Raw genomic sequence first — 22,040 nt, 5'->3', positions numbered from 1 at the left:
GCCTCCCATTGGTGGGAGGTCTGGTTTGTCAGCAACGAGTTCCTCCTTTCTGGGGAAGCAGAGGCGAAGGAGAGAGATGGCTGCTCCTGTGCAGGTGGGCATCGCCTCCGCCTGAGCCTCTGCAGCCCTGCAGAATGGCCCCCAGGCCCTTGCCATCAGCAACTGCGTCCCCACAGGGCCTGGTGTATGGGAAAAAGCTAAGTCAGAGGCCTCCAGCTAGACACTGCCCCTACACAGCTGCAGACTTTCTAGTAGCTCTTTGCAAGGTGTGGGCCCTCTTTGGGATGTCAGTGTCCCCATCTGTAAAACAGTCAGTGGTTGGGAAGCAGAGGGCATGGAGATTCCTGGCCCAAGGTCTAGCGCAGTTTAACTGGATGGTGTTTTACGAATCCTGCTGTGGCCACTTCTAGGGACTGAGCAGTTTGCTTTTCCTGGAGCCGGGTCTCTCTGCTTTTTCCTCTCTGCCTTTTCTGTCATCTCATCTCCTTCCCCTCATTCTTTGTTGATGTGACTCAGCATGGCAGGGATCCCCCTTGAGATCCAGCCCAAGGAGAGGATGTACAGGAGGCTGTGACCTCTGCCCCCAAGCCCCTGCCACTCCTGGGCCAGGCCCCCTCGCAACCCCTTCCTCGCCCGCCCCCTCTCTGGCCAGCAGGCACATAAACAGCGAGGCCCCACTCTCCAGCCAGGTCTGGGTTCTAGGCCCTTCCTTCCTGCCAACTCCCTGCATGACTGAGCCCTCTCCCCTTCTGTAAAATTGGCAAGTTGGATTGGATCCCTAAAATTTCTTACAGACCTTGAAACAAAATTTCCATGTCTGTGACATGGCTTCCTCGGGTGGCTGACGCGCCACCCTGGATGCCTGCATGGTGATGTGTATGCTCCTCAAGCTCCTCGTCTTAAGGGCCATCCCCACCACGCCCAGGCTGAGGGTGGGCACCTGTGACTGGGTACACAGTTTGGGGGCGCAGCTGAGGGCGGGTCCCAGGTGGGCCTGGGCATGGAGCCCCTGCCAGGGGACCGTGTGCTCGCTGAGCCCTCCCTGTCCCCTGCTCCGTGTCCTGTGTCTCCTGAAGTGTCCCATCTCGTATCCTGGGAGCAGGGCCCATCTGCTGATCACTTCCCATCACCTCTCTTCTGCCTCTGACCTCATCTTGACCTCTGTGCACTCATGCTATCGTGCTGCCTGTCTCCACTGTCCCCATTTCGGCAGGCGCAGAGCCGGCCACGTCCACATGCATGTCATGGCCCCCAGCCCTGTCTCCCCACGCATCTCATGGCCGTGTCCTGGGCATATGTGTGTGTGTGCTTGTGTGCGTGCGTATGTGTGTGCATGTGTGCGTGCATGTGCGTGTGTGTGCGTGTTCGTGTGTGTGCATGTGCATACATGTGTGCGTGTGTGTGCACAGGTGTTGCTGTGTGGTGCTGCCTGCTGCGTGTGCCCGGTTCACTCCCCGGGTCCACCCCCTTGGGGATTCCAGCCTCCCCTCAGGGGACCCGGCCAGAGCTTTACAGGAGCTCAGTGGGCTGAGGGCAGTTGAGAGAGGCCACAAACCTGGGGAAATTCTGGTGACAAAGCTCCTCTCCCTTCCCGTGTGTCAAGGCTTCTTTGACACCTAGCGTGTACTTTCAGTCAAGTCAGAGGGGCACACTTTTGATTTCCTCTGCCCTGATTAAGCACCTACAGGACAACGGGCCACCAGAACTGCATGAGTGTGAATATTCACAGTAACAGACCTGGGAGTCTGTGAGCATCTCCCCAGGCCACAGACCCCTGGCTCCCACCAGGCCTTGAGGCATTCTTGCCCGAGTGGTTCTCAATTCCTGTGTGGGACTGGGCCTGTGCACTCCGTGTCTGCTGAAAGGGCTCTGCCTCAGGGGGTCAGCCCATTTGGCAAATATTTTTCAAGCATCAGCCACACGCCAGGCACTGTGCTAGGCAGGAGAGAGATACCTGTTCTCAACCAGACAAAACAAAACAAAACAAAACAAAACTCTGCCTTCGTGGAGCTTTTCCCTCCTGTGAGGAGAGCCACGTGGGGAACTGTATCACACACCAGAAGTTACCACGCATGGTGCAGGAGAAACAGACCAGAGTCGGGGCCAGGGGGACTCATGGTGCAAGGGAAGCGGGTGGCACTCGAGGACTTGCTGGAGATGAGGTGGGAGCCATGCGTCGGCACTGAGGAGGAAGATTTCAGCGCAGGGAGTGTGAAGAGGGCTTTCCTGATGCGTTCACAGGACGGGGCTGGAGGCGGGGGCGAAGGGACAGCGGGAGAGAGGGCAGGCATGGGAGCTGGAGGGGTAACACGGAGCCCACCCATAGACTGTCATGAGGACGTTGGGTTTGACTTGGAGTGAGCTGGAAAGCCATTAGAGGGTTCTGGCCATGACTGCACTTAAGTCTTTGAGGGAGCCCTCTCCCAAGTAGTTGATTTCAGATGGTCACAGTCGAATGCTCTGTGCTTCCTGGCTGCTCTATGCAGCCTCAGCAGCCCCCGACACCCTCTCTGGCAGGACCCCGATAGACCCAGCTCTGTGCCCTGTGCACCCTCCCCCAGCCCCAGTAGACTCATGCACCGATGCCCTGCTTGGTCCAGAATCAGCTTATTTATATTTTTCCTGCCTTCCTCCCTACCCCAGAAAGTCTGGCCCTCATCTGGGTGCCCTTGTGTTCTGGAGAGAAGGTGGCAGGACAGTCAGAGGTCTAAGGGGGATGTGGGGGCACTACAGGCTCTGCAGGTTCTCTGCTCTCCCCTGGGCAGGGCTCGTGATGGCCTGACCTGGTGCCCACCCAGCCCAATGCATTGATGCCCACAGTCGGACCTTGGCTCCTCTGTGCTTTTCCTGGTCCCTCTGCATGTCTGAGCCTCCTTCTGAGGCCCTGGGACTCTGGGCAGTGATAGGCAGCTCTGTGAGCGAGACATAAGTGGGTGTCCAGGAATTAGAAGCCTGAGGCTGTCTCTCTCTTCATAGCTCTGCTCACCACCAGCGCCTTAATTGGCCAGAGCAGAGGGGCTCAGGCCAAAAGGCCAGTGTGCTTCTCCCACACAGGAGAGGACTGCCCAGGCCCTGGGAATAAACATGAAGAAAGCATGGCCTATAGAGCCAAAATAAAATAGCATGTTTCTGAAAATAAAACAGACTTCCCTTATGAGAGGAGAAATGATCATCTCACACTCGTGTGAGCTCCATTTGGCCTGATAAATTAGACACAAACTAATGTCTACTTGGAAATAAAACATGTTTTATTTCCCTCAATTCTTCACAACTGCGGCTAGTGAAGTGTGGCCTTGTCTGGGGCGAGGCTGTCTGATGACCCCTCTTGCCCCATTTGCTGCTGACGTTAAGCTAGCAGGACGATTATTACCTCTGGGTCAGCACAGAACCAGGGCAGTGACCTAGAATGAGGAGGGACCACCTGACCGTATGCTGCCCCAAACCAATATGTGTGGCTGCCTTTTACCTGACTTCTCCAACATGTAGCCCCAAGAGGAGGCCTCTAGACTGAGGGAGGGGCTGGTGACCCAGGTGTGGTGGGGCTGCATGAGACTACCAGAGAGACAGACATTCTGGAACTCACCCTGGGGGATCCAGTGGATCTGCCTATGGTCTGGTCCACCCCAGACCTGTGAGATGTTCCTCACGAGGATGCACTTGTGCAAGTATTGCTCCAGCTTCACAGTGACCCCCACCAGCACCAGGAGTACAGCTAGCTACCTGTGGCCTTGGATCTCAGCCAGCATGGCTGAGACAGGGAGCAGCTGGGCATGTACCCTAAATGCTGTTACCACGGAAGAAGTCCCAGAGTGAAGACAAGCAGGGACTTCCTGCAGAAGTTGTACATGTGGTCTCTGTATCCATACTTTTTTTTTTTTTTTTTTTTTTTTGAGATAGAGTTTCACTCTTGTTGCCCAGGCTGGAGTGCAATGGTGCGATCTCGGCTCACTGCAACATCTGCCTCCCGGGTTCAAGCGATTCTCCTGCCTCAGCCTCTCGAGTAGCTGGGACTACAGGTGCCCGCCACCATACCCAGATAATTTTTATATTTTTAGTAGAGACGGGGGTCTCACCATGTTGGCCAGGCTGGTCTCAAACTCCTGACCTCAGGTGATCCACCCGCCTCAGCCTCCCTAAGTGCTGGGATTATAGGCTTGAGCCATTGTGCCCGGCCCCTTACATCTTTATTTGGGTGAAATTCCATTAAAGCAAATGCCATGGAAGTCTCAAGGTGGGAAAGTCACAAAAGGAACCCATGAATGAGCCTCAAGTGTTCTGTGGCTGCAAAGCTGCCCTCTCCCAGTTCTCAAGTCTCATCGTAATTCCAAGGAGTGATGGAATGTTCATCCAGCCAAATCCAAGGAGCTGTGTCAGATGCGATGTGTGCCACTTCTGGCCAAGACAGGGTAACAGGGACTGGATATACCCTCCTGCTTGAAACTACTGCCGACCAAAAATGGACACACTATATGAGACAACAGTTTTCAAGACAATGGATATCAAATAACAAAGGACACTGATCCACAAAGCATGGGAAATAAATGAAGTGAGCCCTACAGCTGTCTAGTTTACCGTTTTGAAAGTCCAGGGAGACCAAGACAGCTGGAGTTCTCAAGACAGAGCACCAGAGAGGAGACAGTTGCACAGATAGAACACTCTGGAGACCTGCAGAGGGTCCCCCAGAAGTTTCAGATGAGTATTAGCCAGCTATTTCCAATTGATCTCTCACAGCCTTTGTTCAGGGGACAAAGAAGGAGTTCATCTCAGAAATAGGGAAAAATTAACCCCCAAAGCTCCAGTCCTCCCTGATAAAATTTGAAAGCAAAATGCCAAAGGATCAAACTGCTTCCAAGTAACTTAACTGCATAACAGAACAAAGCTCAAGCATACACGGATACAAAAACATCCAGCACTCCGCAAAGTAAAATTCGCGATGTCCAGCATCCAATTAAAAGTAACCAGACACACAAAGAGGCAGGAAAACAGGGTCCATAATGCGGAGAAAAATCAATCCATTGAAACTGACCCAGAGTTGACAAAGATGTTAGAATTAGCAGACAAAGGACTGGGCATGGTGGCTCATGCCTGTAATCCCAGCACTTTGGGAGGCCGAGGTGGGCGGATCACCTGAGGTCAGGAGTTTGAGACTAGCCTGGCCAACATGGTGAAACCCTGTCTCTACTAAAAATACAAAAAAATTAGCTGGGTGAGGTGGCGGGCGCCTGTAATCCCAGCTACTCAGGAGGCTGAGGCAGGAGAATCACTTGAACTCAGGAGGCGGAGGTTGCAGTGAGCCGAGATAGTGTCATTGCATTCCAGCCTGGGCAACGAAAGCGAGACTCTGTCTCAAAAATAAAAAAGAATTAGCAAAGATAGTAAAACAATGATTGTAACAGTATTTCAGGTATTCAAAAAAGCTAAGTAGAGACATGGAAGATATTTTTTAAAGGCCCAAGCCAATCTTCTAGAGATGAAACTATAATATGTAGGATGAATACACTGGATGGGATTAGACATTAGACACTGCAGAAGAAAAGATTAGTGAACTTCACAATATAGCAAGAGAAACTCCAAACATTTTTTTTTTTCTTTCTCTTTTGGAGAAACAAAAAGCTATGGGGCAATTTCAAGTGACCTAATATGTGAAATTACAGTTCCCAACAGAAAAGAAGGAAGAAAAAGTATTGTAAGAAATTTGGGGCTGGGCACAGTGGCTTATGCCTGTAACCCCAGTACTTTGGGAGGCCGAGGTGGGCGGATCACTTGAGATCAGAAGTTTGAGACCAGCCTGGCCAACATAGTGAAACCCTGTCTCCACTAAAAAAAAATAGAAAAGTTAGCTGGGCATGCTGGTGCATGACTGTAGTCCCAGCTACTTGAGAGGCTGAGGCCGGAGAATCTCTTGAACCCAGGAGGTGGAGGTTGCAGTGAACCGAGATTGCATTACTGCATTCCAGTCTGGGCAACAGAGTTCTCAACCATCCCCTGCAAAAAAAAAAGAAAAAGCAAAAAAAGAAATATGGACAGAAACTTGCCAAATTTGATAAAAATCATGAAGACATAGATCCAACAAGTTTGATGAACCCCATGCACAGGAAACACGTGAGCAACTCTATCAGGGCACATTATTAGCAAACTGGTCAAAACCAGTGGTAAAGAGAAAAATCTTAAAAGCAATCAGAGGGAAAAAAATGTGTTATGTACAAGGGAACCAAAATAAGATTGACATCAGATTTCTTATTAGAAACAACACAAGCCAAGGCTGGGCGCAGTGGTTCACGCTTGTAATCCTGGCACTTTGGGAGGTCGAGGTGGGTGGATCACTTGAGCTCAGGAGTTCGAGACCAGCCTGGGCAACATGGCGAAACTCCATCTCTACAAAAAATACAAAAATTAGCCATGTATGGTGGTGCGTGCCTGTACTTCTAGCTACTCAGGAGGCTGAGGCAGGAGGATCGCTTGAGCCCAGGAGGCAGAGGTTGCAGTGAACCAAGATTGTGCCATTGCACTCCAGCCTGGGCAACAGGAGTGAAATCCTGTCTCAAAAAAAAAAAAAAAAAAAAAACACAAAAAACAAAAAAAAAAAAAAGGAAAAAGAAAAAAAAGAAACAACACAAGCCAGAACATGGTGTGGCATCTTGAAAGTATGCCACATCTTTAAAGAAGAAAGAAACAACATCTCCAAAGTAACCTAGACTTCTATACCTAGCACACGTAACTTCAAAAATGAAAGCAAAATAAAGACTTTTCTACCTTAAGAAATTAGAAAAAGAAGAGCAAATTAAACCCAAAATCATAGAATAAAGGAAATAATAAAGATCAGAGTGGAAATCAGTGACATAGAAAGCAGAAAAACTTGGAGAAACTTAATGAAACCAAAAGCTGGTGATTTGAAAAGATCAGTAACATTGATAAACCTCTAGCCAGACTGATTATGAAAAAAGAGAAGGCCTGCAGATTACCAATATCAGGAATAAGGAATATATACTACCTATAGAATGTCTACAGATTCTATAGGTAGTAAAAGGACAATAAAGGGATATTATGACAATTTTGTGCCAGTAAATTGGAAAACAGGTGAAATCAACAAATTCCTTGAAAGACACAAACTATCAAAGCTCACTTAGGAAGAAGTAGATATAGCCCCATATAAATGAAAGACATTAAATGTATGGTTTGGAACATTCCTACAAAGAAAAGTCCACGCCCAGACGGCTTCATTGGTGAATTCTACCAAACATTTAAGGAAGAAACAACTTGTTTAGAAAACTGAAAATGAGAAAATACTTCTCAATTAAGTTTATGAGGCCAGCATTACCCTGATATTGGGAAGAAAGACAATTAACAAGAAAACTGCAGACCAATATCATTTATGAACATTTATGCAAAAAACTAAACTAAAATGAACTTGGATTATTACCTTGTATACAAAAATCAACTCTAAATGGTTCATAGATTAAATGTAATATCTAAAACTATAAAACTTCTAGAAGAAAACATAAGAAAAAAACCTTAAAGATCTTGGTTAAGGCAAAGATTTCTCAGATACAACTCCAAAAGCACAATCCATAAAAGAACAAATTGACAAGTTGGGCTTCATCAAAATCAAAACTTCTTTTTTTTTTTTTTTTTTTTTTTTGAGACGGAGTCTCACTCTGTCACCCAGGCTGGAGTGCAGTGGCGCAATCTCGGCTCACTGCAAGCTCCGCCTCCCGGGTTCACGCCATTCTCCTGCCTCAGCCTCTCCGAGTAGCTGGGACTACAGGCGCCCGCCACCACGCCCGGCTAATTTTTTGTATTTTTAGTAGAGACGGGGTTTCACTGTGGTCTCAATCTCCTGACCTCGTGATCCACCCGCCTCGGCCTCCCAAAGTGCTGGGATTACAAGCGTGAGCCACCGCGCCCGGCCCAAAACTTCTGCTCTTCAAAATACACTGTTAAGAAAATGAAAAGACGAGCTACAGACTAGGAGAAAATATTGGCAAATAATCATCTGCTATAGTATTGGAATATATAAAGAACTCTCAAAACTTAATAATAAGAAAACAACTCAGTTTTTAGATTGAACAAAAGATTCGAACAGACTTTTCACCCAGAATATATACACATGGCAAACAAGCACATGAAAATATGCTCAACATCATTAGTAATTAGGGAAATATAAATTAAAACTATAAGGAGGTACCACCACACACCTAAAAGAATGGTTAAAATTAAAAAGCCTGGCATATCAAGTATTGGTGAGGATATGGGGGAACTGGAACTTTCATACACCACTGGTGGGAATGCAAAATGGTACAACCACTTTATCATTTCTTACAAAGTTAAACATACACCTACTGTACAATCAAGTCATTCCATTCCTAGCTGTTTACCCAAGAGAAAAGAAAGCATTATGTCCATACAGACTAGCATCTTTATTTGTAATAGCCACAAACTGGAAGCAACCCAAATGTCCATTGGCAGGTAAATAAGTTTACAAACTGTGATATATCCATCCAAAGGGCAATGGCTTAGCAACAGAAATAAATTATTGATACATGCATCAGCATGGATGAAACCCAAGTTGACTATGTTGAGTGAAAGAAGCCAGGCTTAAAAAAAAGAGAGAGTGCATATTGTATGAATCCATTTATGTAAAATCCTGGGAAATGCAAACTGATGTATAGCAGCAAAAAGCAGATCGGGGTCACCTGGGAATGGTTTGGGGTTGGAGGAGGAAAGGGCAGGAAGAGATTACAAAGAAGCTTGAGGAGACTTTTCTGGGGTGACAAATGTACTTTTTCTTCTTTGAGGTGATGGCTTCATGGGGGTACACATGTGTCACAACGTATCAATTTACCCCCTTTTAAAGATACACATTTATTGAATGTCAAACATACCTCAACAAAGCTATTTTTAAAAGAGATTAATGGCAAAGTCTATGGAAAAGACCAAACTTACTAGCTGTGTGGCCTTGTGCAAGTTGCTAAACCTCTAGTTTCCTAATCTATAAAGTAGGAATCATATTATTTTCCTTATGTGGTTGTTGTGGCAATTAAAAATAATACGTTAGATATGTTTTGCACTAAAAATACGCTCAGTGGCCGGGCGCAGTGGCTCAACCCTGTAGTCCCAGTACTTTGGGAGGCTGAGGCAGGCTAATCGCTTGACGTCAGCAGTTCGAGACCAGCCTGGCCAACAGGGCGAAACCCCGTCTCTACTAAAAATACAAAAATTGGCCATGCGTCATGGCGCATACCTGTAATCCCAGCTACTCCCAATGGAGAGGCTGAGGCAGGAGAATCACTTGAACGTGGAAGGCAGAGGTTACAGTGAACTGAGACTGCATTACTGCACTCCAGCCTGGGCGACAGAGCAAGACGCTGCTTCAAAAAACAACAACAAAATGCTCAGTAAGTGATGTAAATAATATAAAATGCTCGCAAGAGTAATAAGAAAAATAATCATCACTTGACCCCAAAATGTCCTGCTTTTTTATATCTGGAGGGGTTTCTATGAAGGGCTTGAAGGCCATGGCCCTGGTCAGCTATATAATTCCTCAAGTCACAGTTTCATGTACAGTGACTTGGAGTTCATTTCATGGTAAGATGTGACCCACCCATTTCACCTACTCTTCCCACTGCTTCCTCCTTGTTCTTCCTAGTTTGGCCAGAGCTAAAAGGGGTTTCCCTCAGTCTCTGCCACTGTGCAGCCCTGTTCCAACCACCCCACCTTCACGGGCTCATCCTCCCCGCTCATTTGGGACCTGGAACCAAGTAGGCTTGTAGGGAAGAAAACTTTCCTGAGGAGATTAAGAGGATGCATGCGGAGTACACAGCATGGCTCTGGGCACGTTGAACACACAGATACATGTTAGCAATTGCAGTTCCACTAAACATGCCTGAGGTCTTTCTGTTCCAGCTGCTGGGTCCTCTCACACACCTGGAGAGCTCTGCAGTGGTCATGGGGCTAGTGGAGGCCCAATCCTGTTGAAGGAAAGGGTGGGGAGAGGAAGGCAGGCATCAGCTCTGTCCTCACGGGTTTGCATTTCTGAGAACCACCTTAGCGAGTGCCCTAGGACAGCCTCAGAGATGGGAGGGAGCAACAGGAGCTGAAGCTGGGAAAATGCCATGAGACAAGAAGCTGTCCCATCTGTGAGTGTGTGGGTGAGAGTGTGTGAGTGTGAGTGTGTGTGTGTGAGTGTGAGTGTGTGTGTGCATGTCTGTTTGGGGTTTGTCATCCCCATTCCCCTAGCACAGTGCCTGGCATGTAATCGGACCTCTCTTATTTTGGTTGACCAGTGAGTGGTTGAGAATAAATGGAGCTAGTGACGTAAAAGCAGGGGAGCAGGTGATCAGGAGCTGAGGCCCGAGCGGAGGGTGAGGGGGCAAGAAAGGAGCCCACCTGGCTTGAATCAAAGCACAGCCCGGGGGCAGTTGGATGTGAGTAGGAGTGGGGGTAGGGGCTGAATGGCAGAATGGAGCATTTGAACTAGGTTTGAACTCTAGGCTGGGGGTGTCTGGACATCTCTGGATGGCAGGAAGGTCCCTAGAGACTGCAAGGGGCAGCCCTGCCCATTCCCAGGGTCCCCCTTCAGCTCTGTGGGCTTTCCAGCTGCTGTAAGCACGTACTTGCTTCCTGGTTTCCTAGACAGGCCAAGCCCATTGGAGAATCTTGTCTTCTAGTTCCTTCTCCCACCCACAGAGGCACCTGCTCTGAAGAGGCATCAGAGTCCTCTTTCTCCTGTAGCAGAGGTCCTTGCTCCCAGCCAGAGGAGGGCTGAGAAGCCCCGGATGGAGCGCTGATGCCCCCACAAATGCCCATGTGCATGCATGCCACTTAATGTCACAGTCACTTCTGAACATCAGGGAGCCAGTGCCAAAGCCAACCAGAACACCAGCAGGGACTCCCGTCCCAGCCAGGCAGCAGGGAATGGCAGATGGGCAGGCCTTGGTGACTACGGGTCATGCACTCAGGGCCTGAGCGAGCTGGCTCCCATCCCACCGGGTCAGTGCTGACCTGCAGCTGGGACAAACAGCTCAGGGCTCTTGGACACAGGGCTTTGGGGCGGGCAGACCTGGTGCCTCTTGGTGCCGTCTGACCTTGCCCCTTTTGAGCCCTAAGAGCCCTCCCCTGTGGCACTTCAGATCATTCAGAGTTTCTGGAACCGATAGGCAACTTGAGGAAAGTGACGCCTGGCCACACCAGAAGGTTGTTTCCCATTTGACCACCACAGTGAGGTCTATGGGTGTTTAGTGTACCCTGATAGGCCCCTCAAGGGCAGCCTGGTTACTACCCCTGGTTCTGGGTGGCCTTTCCTTCCCTTTAAGGTACATCCCTGAGAACCTAAGAGCTGAGCTAAAGTGAAGTTTTGAGTAGAGGAGCAATGTCTGTTTCTGCCCAGCCATGGAGAAGTGGAGCTTTCATGGGATCAGAGACAGACTGGAGCACAAGTCCTTTGAATAAAGGCTTCTTTGTCTAGTGCTCTGAACTGGATAAGAAAGTCCAGGCTCCTCTTCGCCATCCAGCAGGGAGCTCCCCCATCTCTGCCTCACACCCTGGCTGCCCCCACCCAATTCAGAGCCTTGCTTCTCTTGCCTGGATGCCCAGGCAGCAGCCACAAGGCCTGAGCATTGGGCCTGGAGCTTGGAAAGCCCCCAACCCCCCCCCTCCCCGAATGTGCATGCACCTCTGTGGCCGCGCCTGCGTGTGTGTGTTCATGCGTGTGCGTGGACCTGCACGTGAATGCGTGGGACAGGAATCACTGCTGGAGCATGTTGCCCTCTGTCTGCCCATCCAGGTTACTCCTCACTGCAGGACGAGCTGCTGTCCCCTGCCTCCCTGGGCTGCGCGCTTTCCTCTCCGCTACGTGCAGACCAGTACTGGAACGAGGTGGCCGTCCTAGACGCCATCCCCTTGGCGGCCACGGAGCATGACACCATGCTGGAGATGTCTGACATGCAGGTGTGGTCCGCGGGCCTCACGCCTTCTCTGGTCACTGCTGAGGACTCCTCTCTGGAGTGCAGCAAGGCTGAGGACTCTGACGCCACAGGTCACGAGTGGAAGTTGGAGGGGGCACTCTCGGAGGAACCGCGGGGCCCTGAGTTGGGCTCTCTGGAACTTGTGGAGGACGACACAGTGGATTCAGATGCCACAAATGGCCTTATCGATTTGCTTGAACAGGAGGAAGGTCAGAGGTCAGAAGAGAAGCTGCCAGGTTCTAAGAGGCAGGATGACGCGACAGGTGCAGGGCAGGACTCAGAGAATGAAGTGTCTCTTGTTTCAGGCCATCAGAGGCGGCAAGCCCGAATCACACATTCCCCCACCGTGAGTCGGGTGACGGAGAGGAGTCAGGACAGGTAAGAGTTTGACTGCGGGAGCAGGGTCCCTTTTTGTCTTCTGGGCTCCTGGGTAAGATTATGCCTGGCAGTGAGGACAGAGGTGTCAATGCCAACCCTGACCCTGGGTTCTAATTGCACAGGAGCAAATACATTCAGTCTGGCAGATGCCATATATAGGAGCGTAGGTGCCATCTGCAAAAGCCAGTGCCTCCCCAAGACCCCACCGGGTATGCCCAGCAGGAGAGACCCCGAGGAGCACTGGGAGAGCACACTTAGGGACATACGGGCGCCCGGAGGGCTCACTTAGGGACATTAGGGCACCTAGGGCTCACTTAGGGACATTAGGGCACTGGGAGAGCTCACTTAGAGACATGAGGGTGCTGGGAGGGCTCACTTAGGGACATGAGGGTGCCTGGAGTGCTCACTTAGGGACATCAGGGTGCCGGGAGGGCTCACTTAGGGACATTAGGGCACTGGGAGGGCTCACTTAGGGACATTGGGGCACCAGGTGGGCTCACTTAGGGACATCAGGGTGCCGGGAGGGCTCACTTAGGGACATCAGGGTGCCGGGAGGGCTCACTTAGGGACATTAGTGCACCAGGAGGGCTCACTTAGGAACATTAGGGCAATGAGAGGGCTCACTTAGGGACATCAGGGCACCTCGGGCTCACTTAGGGACATCAGGGCACCTAGGGCTCACTTAGGGACATTAGGGCACTGGGAGGGCTCACTTAGGGACATCGGGGCGCCGGGTGGGCTCACTTAGGGACATCGGGGTGCCGGGAGGTCTCACTTAGGGACATCGGGGTGCCAGGAGGGCTCACTTAGGGACATTAGTGCACCAGGAGGACTCACTTAGGGACATCAGGGCGATGGGAGGGCTCACTTAGGGACATTAGGGCGATGGGAGGACTCAGGGACATTAGGGCGATGGGAGGACTCAGGGACATTAGGGCGATGGGAGGGCTCACTTAGGGACATTAGGGTGCCAGGAGGGCTCACTTAGGGATATTAGGGCGATGGGAGGGCTCACTTAGGGACATTAGGGCGATGGGAGGGCTCACTTAGGGACATTAGGGCGATGGGAGGACTCACTTAGGGACATTAGGGCGATGGGAGGGCTCACTTAGGGACATTAGGGCGATGGGAGGGCTCACTTAGGGATATTAGGGCGATGGGAGGGCTCACTTAGGGACATTAGGGCGATGGGAGGGCTCACTTAGGGACATTAGGGCGATGGGAGGGCTCACTTAGGGACATTAGGGCGATGGGAGGACTCACTTAGGGACATTAGGGCGATGGGAGGGCTCACTTAGGGACATTAGGGTGCCAGGAGGGCTCACTTAGGGATATTAGGGTGATGGGAGGGCTCACTTAGGGACATTAGGGCACCTAGGGCTCACTTAGGGACATTAGGGCGATGGGAGGACTCACTTAGGGACATTAGGGTGCCAGGAGGGCTCACTTAAGGACATTAGGGCACCGGGAGGGCTCACTTAGGGACATTAGGGTGCCAGGAGGGCTCACTTAGGGACATTAGGGTGCCAGGAGGGCTCACTTAGGGACATCGGGGCACCGGGAGGGCTCACTTAGGGACATCGGGGCACCAGGTGGGCTCACTTAGGGACATCAGGGTGCCGGGAGGGCTCACTTAGGGACATCAGGGTGCCGGGAGGGCTCACTTAGGGACATTAGTGCACCAGGAGGGCTCACTTAGGGACATTAGGGCAATGAGAGGGCTCACTTAGGGACATCAGGGCACCTAGGGCTCACTTAGGGACATTAGGGCGATGGGAGGGCTCACTTAGGGACATTAGGGCACTGGGAGGGCTCACTTAGGGACATCGGGGCGCCGGGTGGGCTCACTTAGGGACATCAGGGTGCCGGGAGGGCTCACTTAGGGACATCGGGGTGCCTGGAGTGCTCACTTAGAGCCATTAGTGCACGGGAAGGGCTCACTTAGGGACATTAGGGCGCCGGGAGGGCTCGCTTAGGGACATTAGAGCAGTGGGAGGGCTCACTTAGGAGAGCAATCATGAGGCTGGGGGAGACCGTGGGTCAGCGTGCTGCTGGAGCTGGCATTCGGAGCTCCTCTCCCCCTACGTGCTTCCGGTTGAAGGCCATATTTAGTTGAAGACCATATTTAGAAGCATCAGTACCCAGGGAAGTTATTTGTGTGCAGTCACACAGCCTGCATGTGACGGAGCTGATAATGGCGCCCTCCCCACTTACCCCTTTGAAGGAGGGGCTGGTGGGCTTAACTGGAGCAGGACAGAGCTTTCAGCTGTAGAGCAGTGGGTGCTCTCCTCCCCAAGCTTCCTGTGCTGAGAAGACCCCGCCCTGTGCTGCAGCAGAAAAGCAGCGTTGGCAGGTCAGGAGAAGGCGATGCATTTCCCAGACACTGCAAGTCTGCGGCCAAGGACCAGCTCACCTTGGAGCTCTCATCGTCCCATCTGGGCCAGGGCCTACACCACGCCCCTCTGCTGAGTGCAGGGAAGGATGCCAAGACAAGCCAGGTCCTTGCCGTTGCAGAAAGAGATGAGACAGACATGAGATGGGGCTCATGTTGTCCTACTGGGCTAGCACAGGAAGCAGATGACAGAGGAATACCCTTTCCCCCAGGTCACCTGGCTTGCTAAGTTTTCCCTAAAGTAAGGACATGGTTCTTGTGCCCCCAGGCAGCTGTTCCAAGCCCCCACCCCATGGAGCTCAGGACTGGTCAGGTAAAGGAAAGCTGTTCTTGTGTCCTTTCCCCGCCTGTGTGACCCCTCAGTCCCACCCTGAGGCCCAGGCTAGTGGGGCCATTCCACAGGATCCGTGCAGCATGGCTTCAGTACCCTAAAAGGAAGGGAAAGGAAGTAGTTTGGAAGTTGAAACAGCAAAGATTTAATTTTTTTTCCTACACAAATCCTTGGATTCATGGGGAGGATTGAACAGATGGAGCTTAGGCCGGTTTAAAGTGAAATAGTGGCCTTCCCGGGAGAGAGGCACCTTCCTGGGACGGCCGTTCCTTCAACAAGCATTTATTGAGCACCTGTGGGGGCTGCATGCTGGCCCCTGCATTACCGCAGCAGCGTTGCTAACTGGGGACACGAATGCCTGGGCTCTAGGCCTATCGTGTCACTTCCTGGTGCTGTGACCTTGGTCATCCTTCTCGTGGGGACAGATGAATTTCATCCACTTACTCAACAATATTTATTGAGCGCCTACTGTGTGCCAGGCACCAATAAAAAGTGCCTGGGTGCCGGCGTTGAATGAAACAGAAAAAAGTCTCTACTTGCAAGAAGCGTGGTTCTAGCAGGGAAACTAACAAGAAACAAGATAAAGTAAATAAAATTAGAAGTCATTAAAACAGAAATTCTAGATAATACGTGCTAAAAAGAAAAATCAAGCAGAGAAGGAGGACAGGAGGTAGGCGTGTGTGTGGAAAGAAGGCCGACTGGAATTACAGATGGGCGGCCAGGGGAGGCCTGCATGAGTGCCAGCTGAGAGACTTCAAGGAATTGAGGGTGAGCGTGAGGACATCTCAGGGAGGATGCCCCGCAGAAGGCCTAGCCGTTTGAAGGAGACTGTGCCTGGCATGTGCCCTAACAGAGTAACCAAGCCCATGAAGCTGGGGAGGGGACGGTGAGCAGGGTAAGCTGCACCTGCCTTGAGAGGAGGCTGGCGCGACCTGGCAGAGAAGCCGGAGGTGCGTCGGGAGGAAAGGGTCGTGGGCTTGTGGGCTGGGACGGCAGCGGTGGCCGTGCTGAGAGGTGGGCAGGTGCATGACATATTTCAGAAGCATCTGCTAACAAATACAATGCGGGGTAAGAGAGGAAGAGAGGGGTCAAGGAGGGCAGTGGTGTCCTCGACCTGCCCGCTGCAAGGATGAAGATACCAGGGATGGCAGCAGGGATGGGGTGGGACAGGCTAGGGGAGAAGATTTTGAGTGTGGATTAGATCGCACTGTCCTGGAGATGCTGAGTAGAGATCCAAAGTAGACCTGTGAGCCAGAACCCACCTCTACAAAATTTTTTAAATAGCTGGACGTGGTGCCATGTGCCTGCAGTCCCAGCTACTCAAGTGGCTGAGGCGGGAGGATTGCCTGAGCCCAGGAGTGCAGAGCTGCAGTGATCTGTGATTGTACCACTGCACTCCAGCCTGGGAGACAGAGTGAAGCCCTGTCTCAGAAAACAACAACAAAGTAAAGATGCGGAGGAGGCAGCGGGGTGCACACAGCTGTAGTTCTAGGAGGAGAGCCGAGCTGGAGACACACACCCAGGCATGATGAGCATAGAGATGGGCTTTGGAACCATGGGATGAACGAGCTTGCTTAGAAAGTGGATGTGGACAGCGGTGAGGTCTGAGAACTGAACCCCAGGGTGCTCCAATGTTCAGAAGTCAGGAAAGTTAGGAGGAACCAGCAGAGGACACGGAACAACAGTGGCCAGAGAGGAAGGGGGGGACGCCAGGCCAGCACCTTCCAGGAGCCATGGGAGAATGTGTCTCGACGGGGAGAGAATGACCACCTTGTCAGATGAGGACTGCTGAGTGGAAAGGGCCTGGAGAGCAGAAGGAGGTGGTGGCAGAGTTTGAGGATGTGGGATGAGAGTGTGGAGGCCCCAGTGTTTGGACAATTAGGGTGAGCCAAGTGCTCTGGGAGCCCCAAGGGCAAGCCATTCACCCACAGGGAGGGACCAGTGGCCTTTCCACCTGGACAGCATTGGATGGGCCACGCGTACCCCTCCGAACCACAGCAGTGAGGTGGGCAATGTGCCCACGCACCCCTGACCTTTGGAGGGATGGGAGGACGGTCTGTGTCCCTGATGAGCCAGAGCTCTGGCGGGGGAGAGTGTCTAAAAGGAATGAGACTGATGGGTGACCAGGTGTCTTTTCTTTCTCCCCGGCCGGCCATCTGCTGCTTCTTCTGGACCCCAGACTGCAGGACTGGGATGCAGACGGCTCTATTGTCTCATACCTGCAAGATGCTGCACAAGGTTCCTGGCGAGAGGAGGTCACGCAAGGCCCACACTCATTCCAGAGAACGAGCACCATGACTGAAGGGCTAGAGCCCAGTGGATCTCAGGAATATGAGAAGGTCCTGGTGTCTGTAAGCGAGTACACGCGGACAGAACAGCCCGAGGCTGAGAGCTCCCAGGAAGACAGGGACCGGAGGCAGCAAGGCCAAGAAGAGCAGGTGCAGGAGGCCGAGAACACCTTCACCCAGGTAGTGCAGGTGAAAGCCCGAGGGGAGCTGCGTGCTGCTGTTCCTTCCCAGCATCGGAAGGGGCCGGGACTCCAGGGCTGCCTCTCAGGCACCCAAGCCCTGAGCTAAGCATATCCCCTTTCTTTAACACTTGTAGTGGTGCTTCCCTTTCTCTAGAAGTCAAGGGCAAGGACTGCCTTTCTGCCTCCTGGATCCCTGCTAAGGTGCCTGTACCTGTTGGGCAGCTGCTGATCAGAGTGGCAGAGCAACTTGCTCAAGACCACAGTTTCAGAAGTGGGCTCTGAGCTAGGTCTGGCTGACTCCAAAGTTGTGGCTTTTGTTGGTTTTCTTGTTCTGTCGCGTTTTAGAAAGGGCTAGGAACCGAGCACCGGGCATTGGGCTTACTCTCCTCCTACGGTGACCTGTGTGACATGCCCAAGGCGCTCTCTTCCCAGCACCTCAGGGTCCTCATTGGTAAAGGAGGGAGTGATTGGAATGTCGCCAAAGTTACTTGGCTCTGGAATTCTGTGGCTATTCACGTGGACTCTGGATGGCGGTCACCAAGTAGAAGAGGGGCCCTGGGATAGAGAGAAGTCTCCTCTCCTGCTCCTGATTTTCCAGGCCTCTCCCTGTCCTGGCCCTCCTTCCTTTCTTCCACTTCCCCAGACTCCCTTCGAGTTTACTGAACTTTATTTTGTTCGATTCAATCCCCCTTCCCCATTCCCAGGCCCCAGGATGATCTACTCGTGGCCAATCTTGTTTCATCTGCACCCCCTACTTTCTCCCGCTGACCTGTTATTTGGAAGCACATCCTGGCCATCGTATTAATGGGTGTCTTTTCCACTTGTGTTCTTATAAAACATGCACCGCTGTTCTCCACATGTGCGTGTTTAGTATGTACATGAACGACATGTTCTGTCTCTTTCTGTTTTCACGCCTCGTCCAGGCATGGTGCTTCCTCCTCTCCTCTCCTTGCTCTCTTTCTTTCCTTCTCTCTCTTCTTTCCTACCTGAACCTTAGACTCCAGGACTAGGGTGGCTCTGGAAGGAAGGCCCTGAGCTGCCGGCCATAGAACTGCTAGGAATTCAGTCAAGTTTTATTTAGAATGCTCCCCTGCCAAGTATGTGCCCCCAGCAGAGCCAGCGCCTGTGTGCACTCCTCACCACAGGCGGCCTGCCCGTTTCTTCCATCAGGCCCTCCTGGGCACCTATTTCTCCTGCTCCCAGAGCACACATGATCTTAACTGGGTCTCTTCTCCTGAATTCCTGGGGAAAGAGAAAGACGCCTACAGCACTTTTTCCCACTGCCCCTCTGTGGTCAGCCTTTGGTGAGGGGAACTGGAAGGGCCTTCTAGATGACACATCCAACTCCCTCAATTATAAATGAGGGCACTGCGGACCAGAGGAGCCAAGGGCTTTCTCCAGGGTCACACAGTGGACCAATGTCAGGGACCAAGAGGGTCCAGATCCCTCAGTTCTCAAGCCCTACATCCTCACGTCCAGCATGCACGTGCAAGGCCAGCATGCCCAGCCCAGAACTGGAGACGCCGATCGGAGGGCCTGGCAGGCTGCTGCCGGTGCCCATCTCACAGGCCCCAAGGGCTGACAAAGAGGTCCTTGAAGGTGATTGATGGTTTGCAAAGCACCCACTTATTAGTATTTCCACTGGACCTCTGAAAACAGTGACGGAGATAGACAGATTACATGTAACTTGGGACTTGGGAGGTGGCCTGAAATGACTGTGATCCAGCTGATTTCTCTGAGGACTTAGGAGGAAATATCTGAAGTTGGACTCTTCTTGACTGGGCCAAAACCAGATGCTTCCCCGTGCCTGGCTTCTTTGCACATACTTTTTCCTGTGCTTTCTTGTTGAAATAAGCAGCATTGTGGAGTGAGAGGCATTTGGAATGTGACTCCTCCGTTTACTTACTCCTCCACCTAGGCAGAATACTTTGCTTCTGTTTCCTTTGTGTAAGATGGGAAGACGATAGAACCTCCTTGGTTAGGATTGTGGTAAGGTGTCACTGAGTTAACGTGAAATCCACATAGAACCATGCACTATCACAAGCGTTTGCCATTATTATTCATAGTGTTAGCATTCGTAAGCGGCATGATTGTCCCAGCAGCCTTGAGAAAGGGTGGGGAGAGCACTTTAATCCCTGCTTCACAGATGAGGAAACTGAGGCACAGAGAAGGTACCCAGCCTTCCCAAGACCCCACAGTAGGTGAGTTGCAGCGTCAGTCTGCTGTGTCCTGGATCTGTGTTCTTTCTGCCATGCTGCATTGCCACTCAGAGAGGAACAACCTGATCTAAAAAGTGAAATTTTTTCCAGCCGCAGCTGCTGTGGCTGCATTTGTGAATCAGCTCTGTAAATGCAAGTTTAATACGCTTGGTTCCTACTCAGTGGGCGTTGATAGCCCAGCCCTGGAAGAGCCTTTAAGGACAGGCCTTAAATAGACACACCAGCTCCATGCTTCAGTTTCAGGAGGCTGTGCCTCATAAAGGAAGGGTGCAAGGGCCTGTGGGCTGACGGGAATTACAGACCAGCTTCCAGGTGGCCCCACCACCTGTGCTGGGCCCCTGCTGGGCTCACTTGACTGTCCCCGAGCCCATCACTCACCCTTTTGGGGCAATTTCTGAAGCAGACCCCTAAGTACCCGGGGTTTTAGCTGGTCTCATCCCTACCATGCCAGGAAACATCATTTGGATCACCGCAGTAGCAGCCCAAGGAGACACACAAGTAGCTGCTTTCTCGGACCGTATTATTTTCTGAAAGTAAGAAACTTTCCCTGGGCAGAACTCTTTCTAGTTCCCATGGGGATGGGCAGGATAGGCGAGAGGCTGAGCCCCCACTTCCAGCTCTCTGGGCAGGGCGGGGTTAGGCAGCAGCGGGTGTCACTCACACAGTGACTTTCACTTGTGCTTTCAGTGCTCAGGACATGGGCACCTGCTGGCTTCCTTCTAGCCCGGTTGGACAGCTCCGGCAGCTGGTTTGGGGAGCTAAAATTATAGGAGCGTGATGTCACCCAGGCCACTTAGGGCAGAGCCTGGCTGCTAGGCAGAAGGGCACTTGGGCCGGGCTGCTTCAGCCGAGAGGGCCATTCGGTGTCCTGCCCAGAGAGAGAGAAACAGTGAGAGACCAAGAGAGCAAACCAGAGAGATAGGGAGGGAGAATGCAAGGGGTCCCTGGGGGACTCAGGAGTCCCAGTGGAGAATGAGAGGCAGGCCCCCTGCGGTGGCCAGGCCCCTGACTGCACTGGTCCCCAGAGGACCGGGCTGGTGAGGAGGCGAGGATGTGGACTTTCATCACCCAGCTCCTGGTCACGCTGGTGCTGCTGAGCTTCTTCCTGGTCAGCTGTCAGAACGTGATGCACATTGTCAGGGGGTCCCTGTGCTTCGTGCTGAAGCACATCCACCAGGAGCTGGACAAGGAGCTGGGGGAGAGCGAGGGCCTCAGTGACGACGAGGAGACCATCTCCACCAGGGTGGTCCGGCGGCGGGTCTTCCTGAAGGTAACCGCCTGGCAGGAGGCCGGCAGGGCTGGCGGTGTGGGCGCCGGAGGCCAGGGCTGAGGGGACGCTGCTGTGGGGAGCTCTGGAAAAGGACCAGGAGGCCCCCCAGGGATCATGTTCTGCCCTGGGAGCCAGAGTGTGTGTGGCGCCCACCAGAACCTGCCCTCTGGTGCCCAGTGCGTTGTGACAGTGACATTAAACACTCAGCTTTGGGTCTCGGGAGGCTGCGCTCGTCCTGTTTCTTTCTTTGTTTCTCTCTTGTGTCTCTCCTTCTCTTCTCTTCTTTGCTCTTTTTTCTTTTATCTTTAGAGATGAAGTCTTGCTGTTTAGTCCAGGCTGGAGTGCAGTGGCACGGTCATGGCTCACTGTAACCTGGGCTTACTGTAAATTCCTGGGCTCAAGTGATCCTCCCGCCTCAGCCTTCTGAGTAGCTGGTACTACAGGCACACACCATCATGCCTGGCTATTTTTAAAAAATTTTTATAGAGACGGGGGCTCACTATGTTGCCCAGGTTGGTCTTGAACTCCTGGGCTCAAGTGGCCCTCCAGCCTTGGCCTCCCAAAGTGCTGGGATTGCAGGCGTGAGCCGCCATGGGATTGCACCCGGATCTTTCTGTCACCAACTGGCTCTGGGGTTTCAGGCAAGTCACATTCTGGGTGATGCTGCCTGTCGAAGGGCTTTTCTATACTGCAGAGTGCTGTAAAAATAGGAAACAGGTGCCTCACTTCCTCTCTCAGGGCCTCCTCCGTCAGACTTGCATAATTGCCCCCATTTTGCCGGTTCCCAGGGGGTGTTGTGAGGGCCAAGTGCACAATTGCGAGCTCGGCCATTTGTCTTCAGGCCTCCCAGACCCTCAGGGGGCGCCGCCCACGCCCTGGGAGCCCTGGCGTGGCTCCTGCTGCATGCTGAGCCGGGTTTCCTGCTGGGGGAGTTATTGGGCCATGGCTATTTTGGCTGCTGCTGTTTCATTTCCTCTTCCTCCACTCTTCCTCCCAGACTCCCACTCACCAATCTTG

The 22,040-nt window shown here is 52.1% G+C and overlaps 1 protein-coding gene across 8 annotated transcripts in view; it reads left to right on the top strand.

The window, feature by feature from the left end:
- The window catches only part of ANK1 (ankyrin 1), a 242,300-nt gene that overhangs the window by 209,700 nt on the left and 10,560 nt on the right, over positions 1–22,040 (top strand). For 5 of the 8 annotated variants that reach the window (XM_030817176.1, XM_030817177.1, XM_030817174.1 and 2 more), the window contains 2 exons: positions 11,783–12,341; positions 17,244–17,532. In XM_030817176.1, coding sequence (XP_030673036.1) covers positions 11,783–12,341; positions 17,244–17,532 — 848 coding nt within the window. The other 3 variants (XM_030817178.1, XM_030817179.1, XM_030817180.1) reach the window with 3 other exon arrangements.

Source organism: Nomascus leucogenys, chromosome 8 (assembly GCF_006542625.1).
Source record: "Nomascus leucogenys isolate Asia chromosome 8, Asia_NLE_v1, whole genome shotgun sequence".
NCBI lineage: Eukaryota > Metazoa > Chordata > Mammalia > Primates > Hylobatidae > Nomascus > Nomascus leucogenys.
This window is presented reverse-complemented; position numbering and strand designations above follow the sequence as displayed.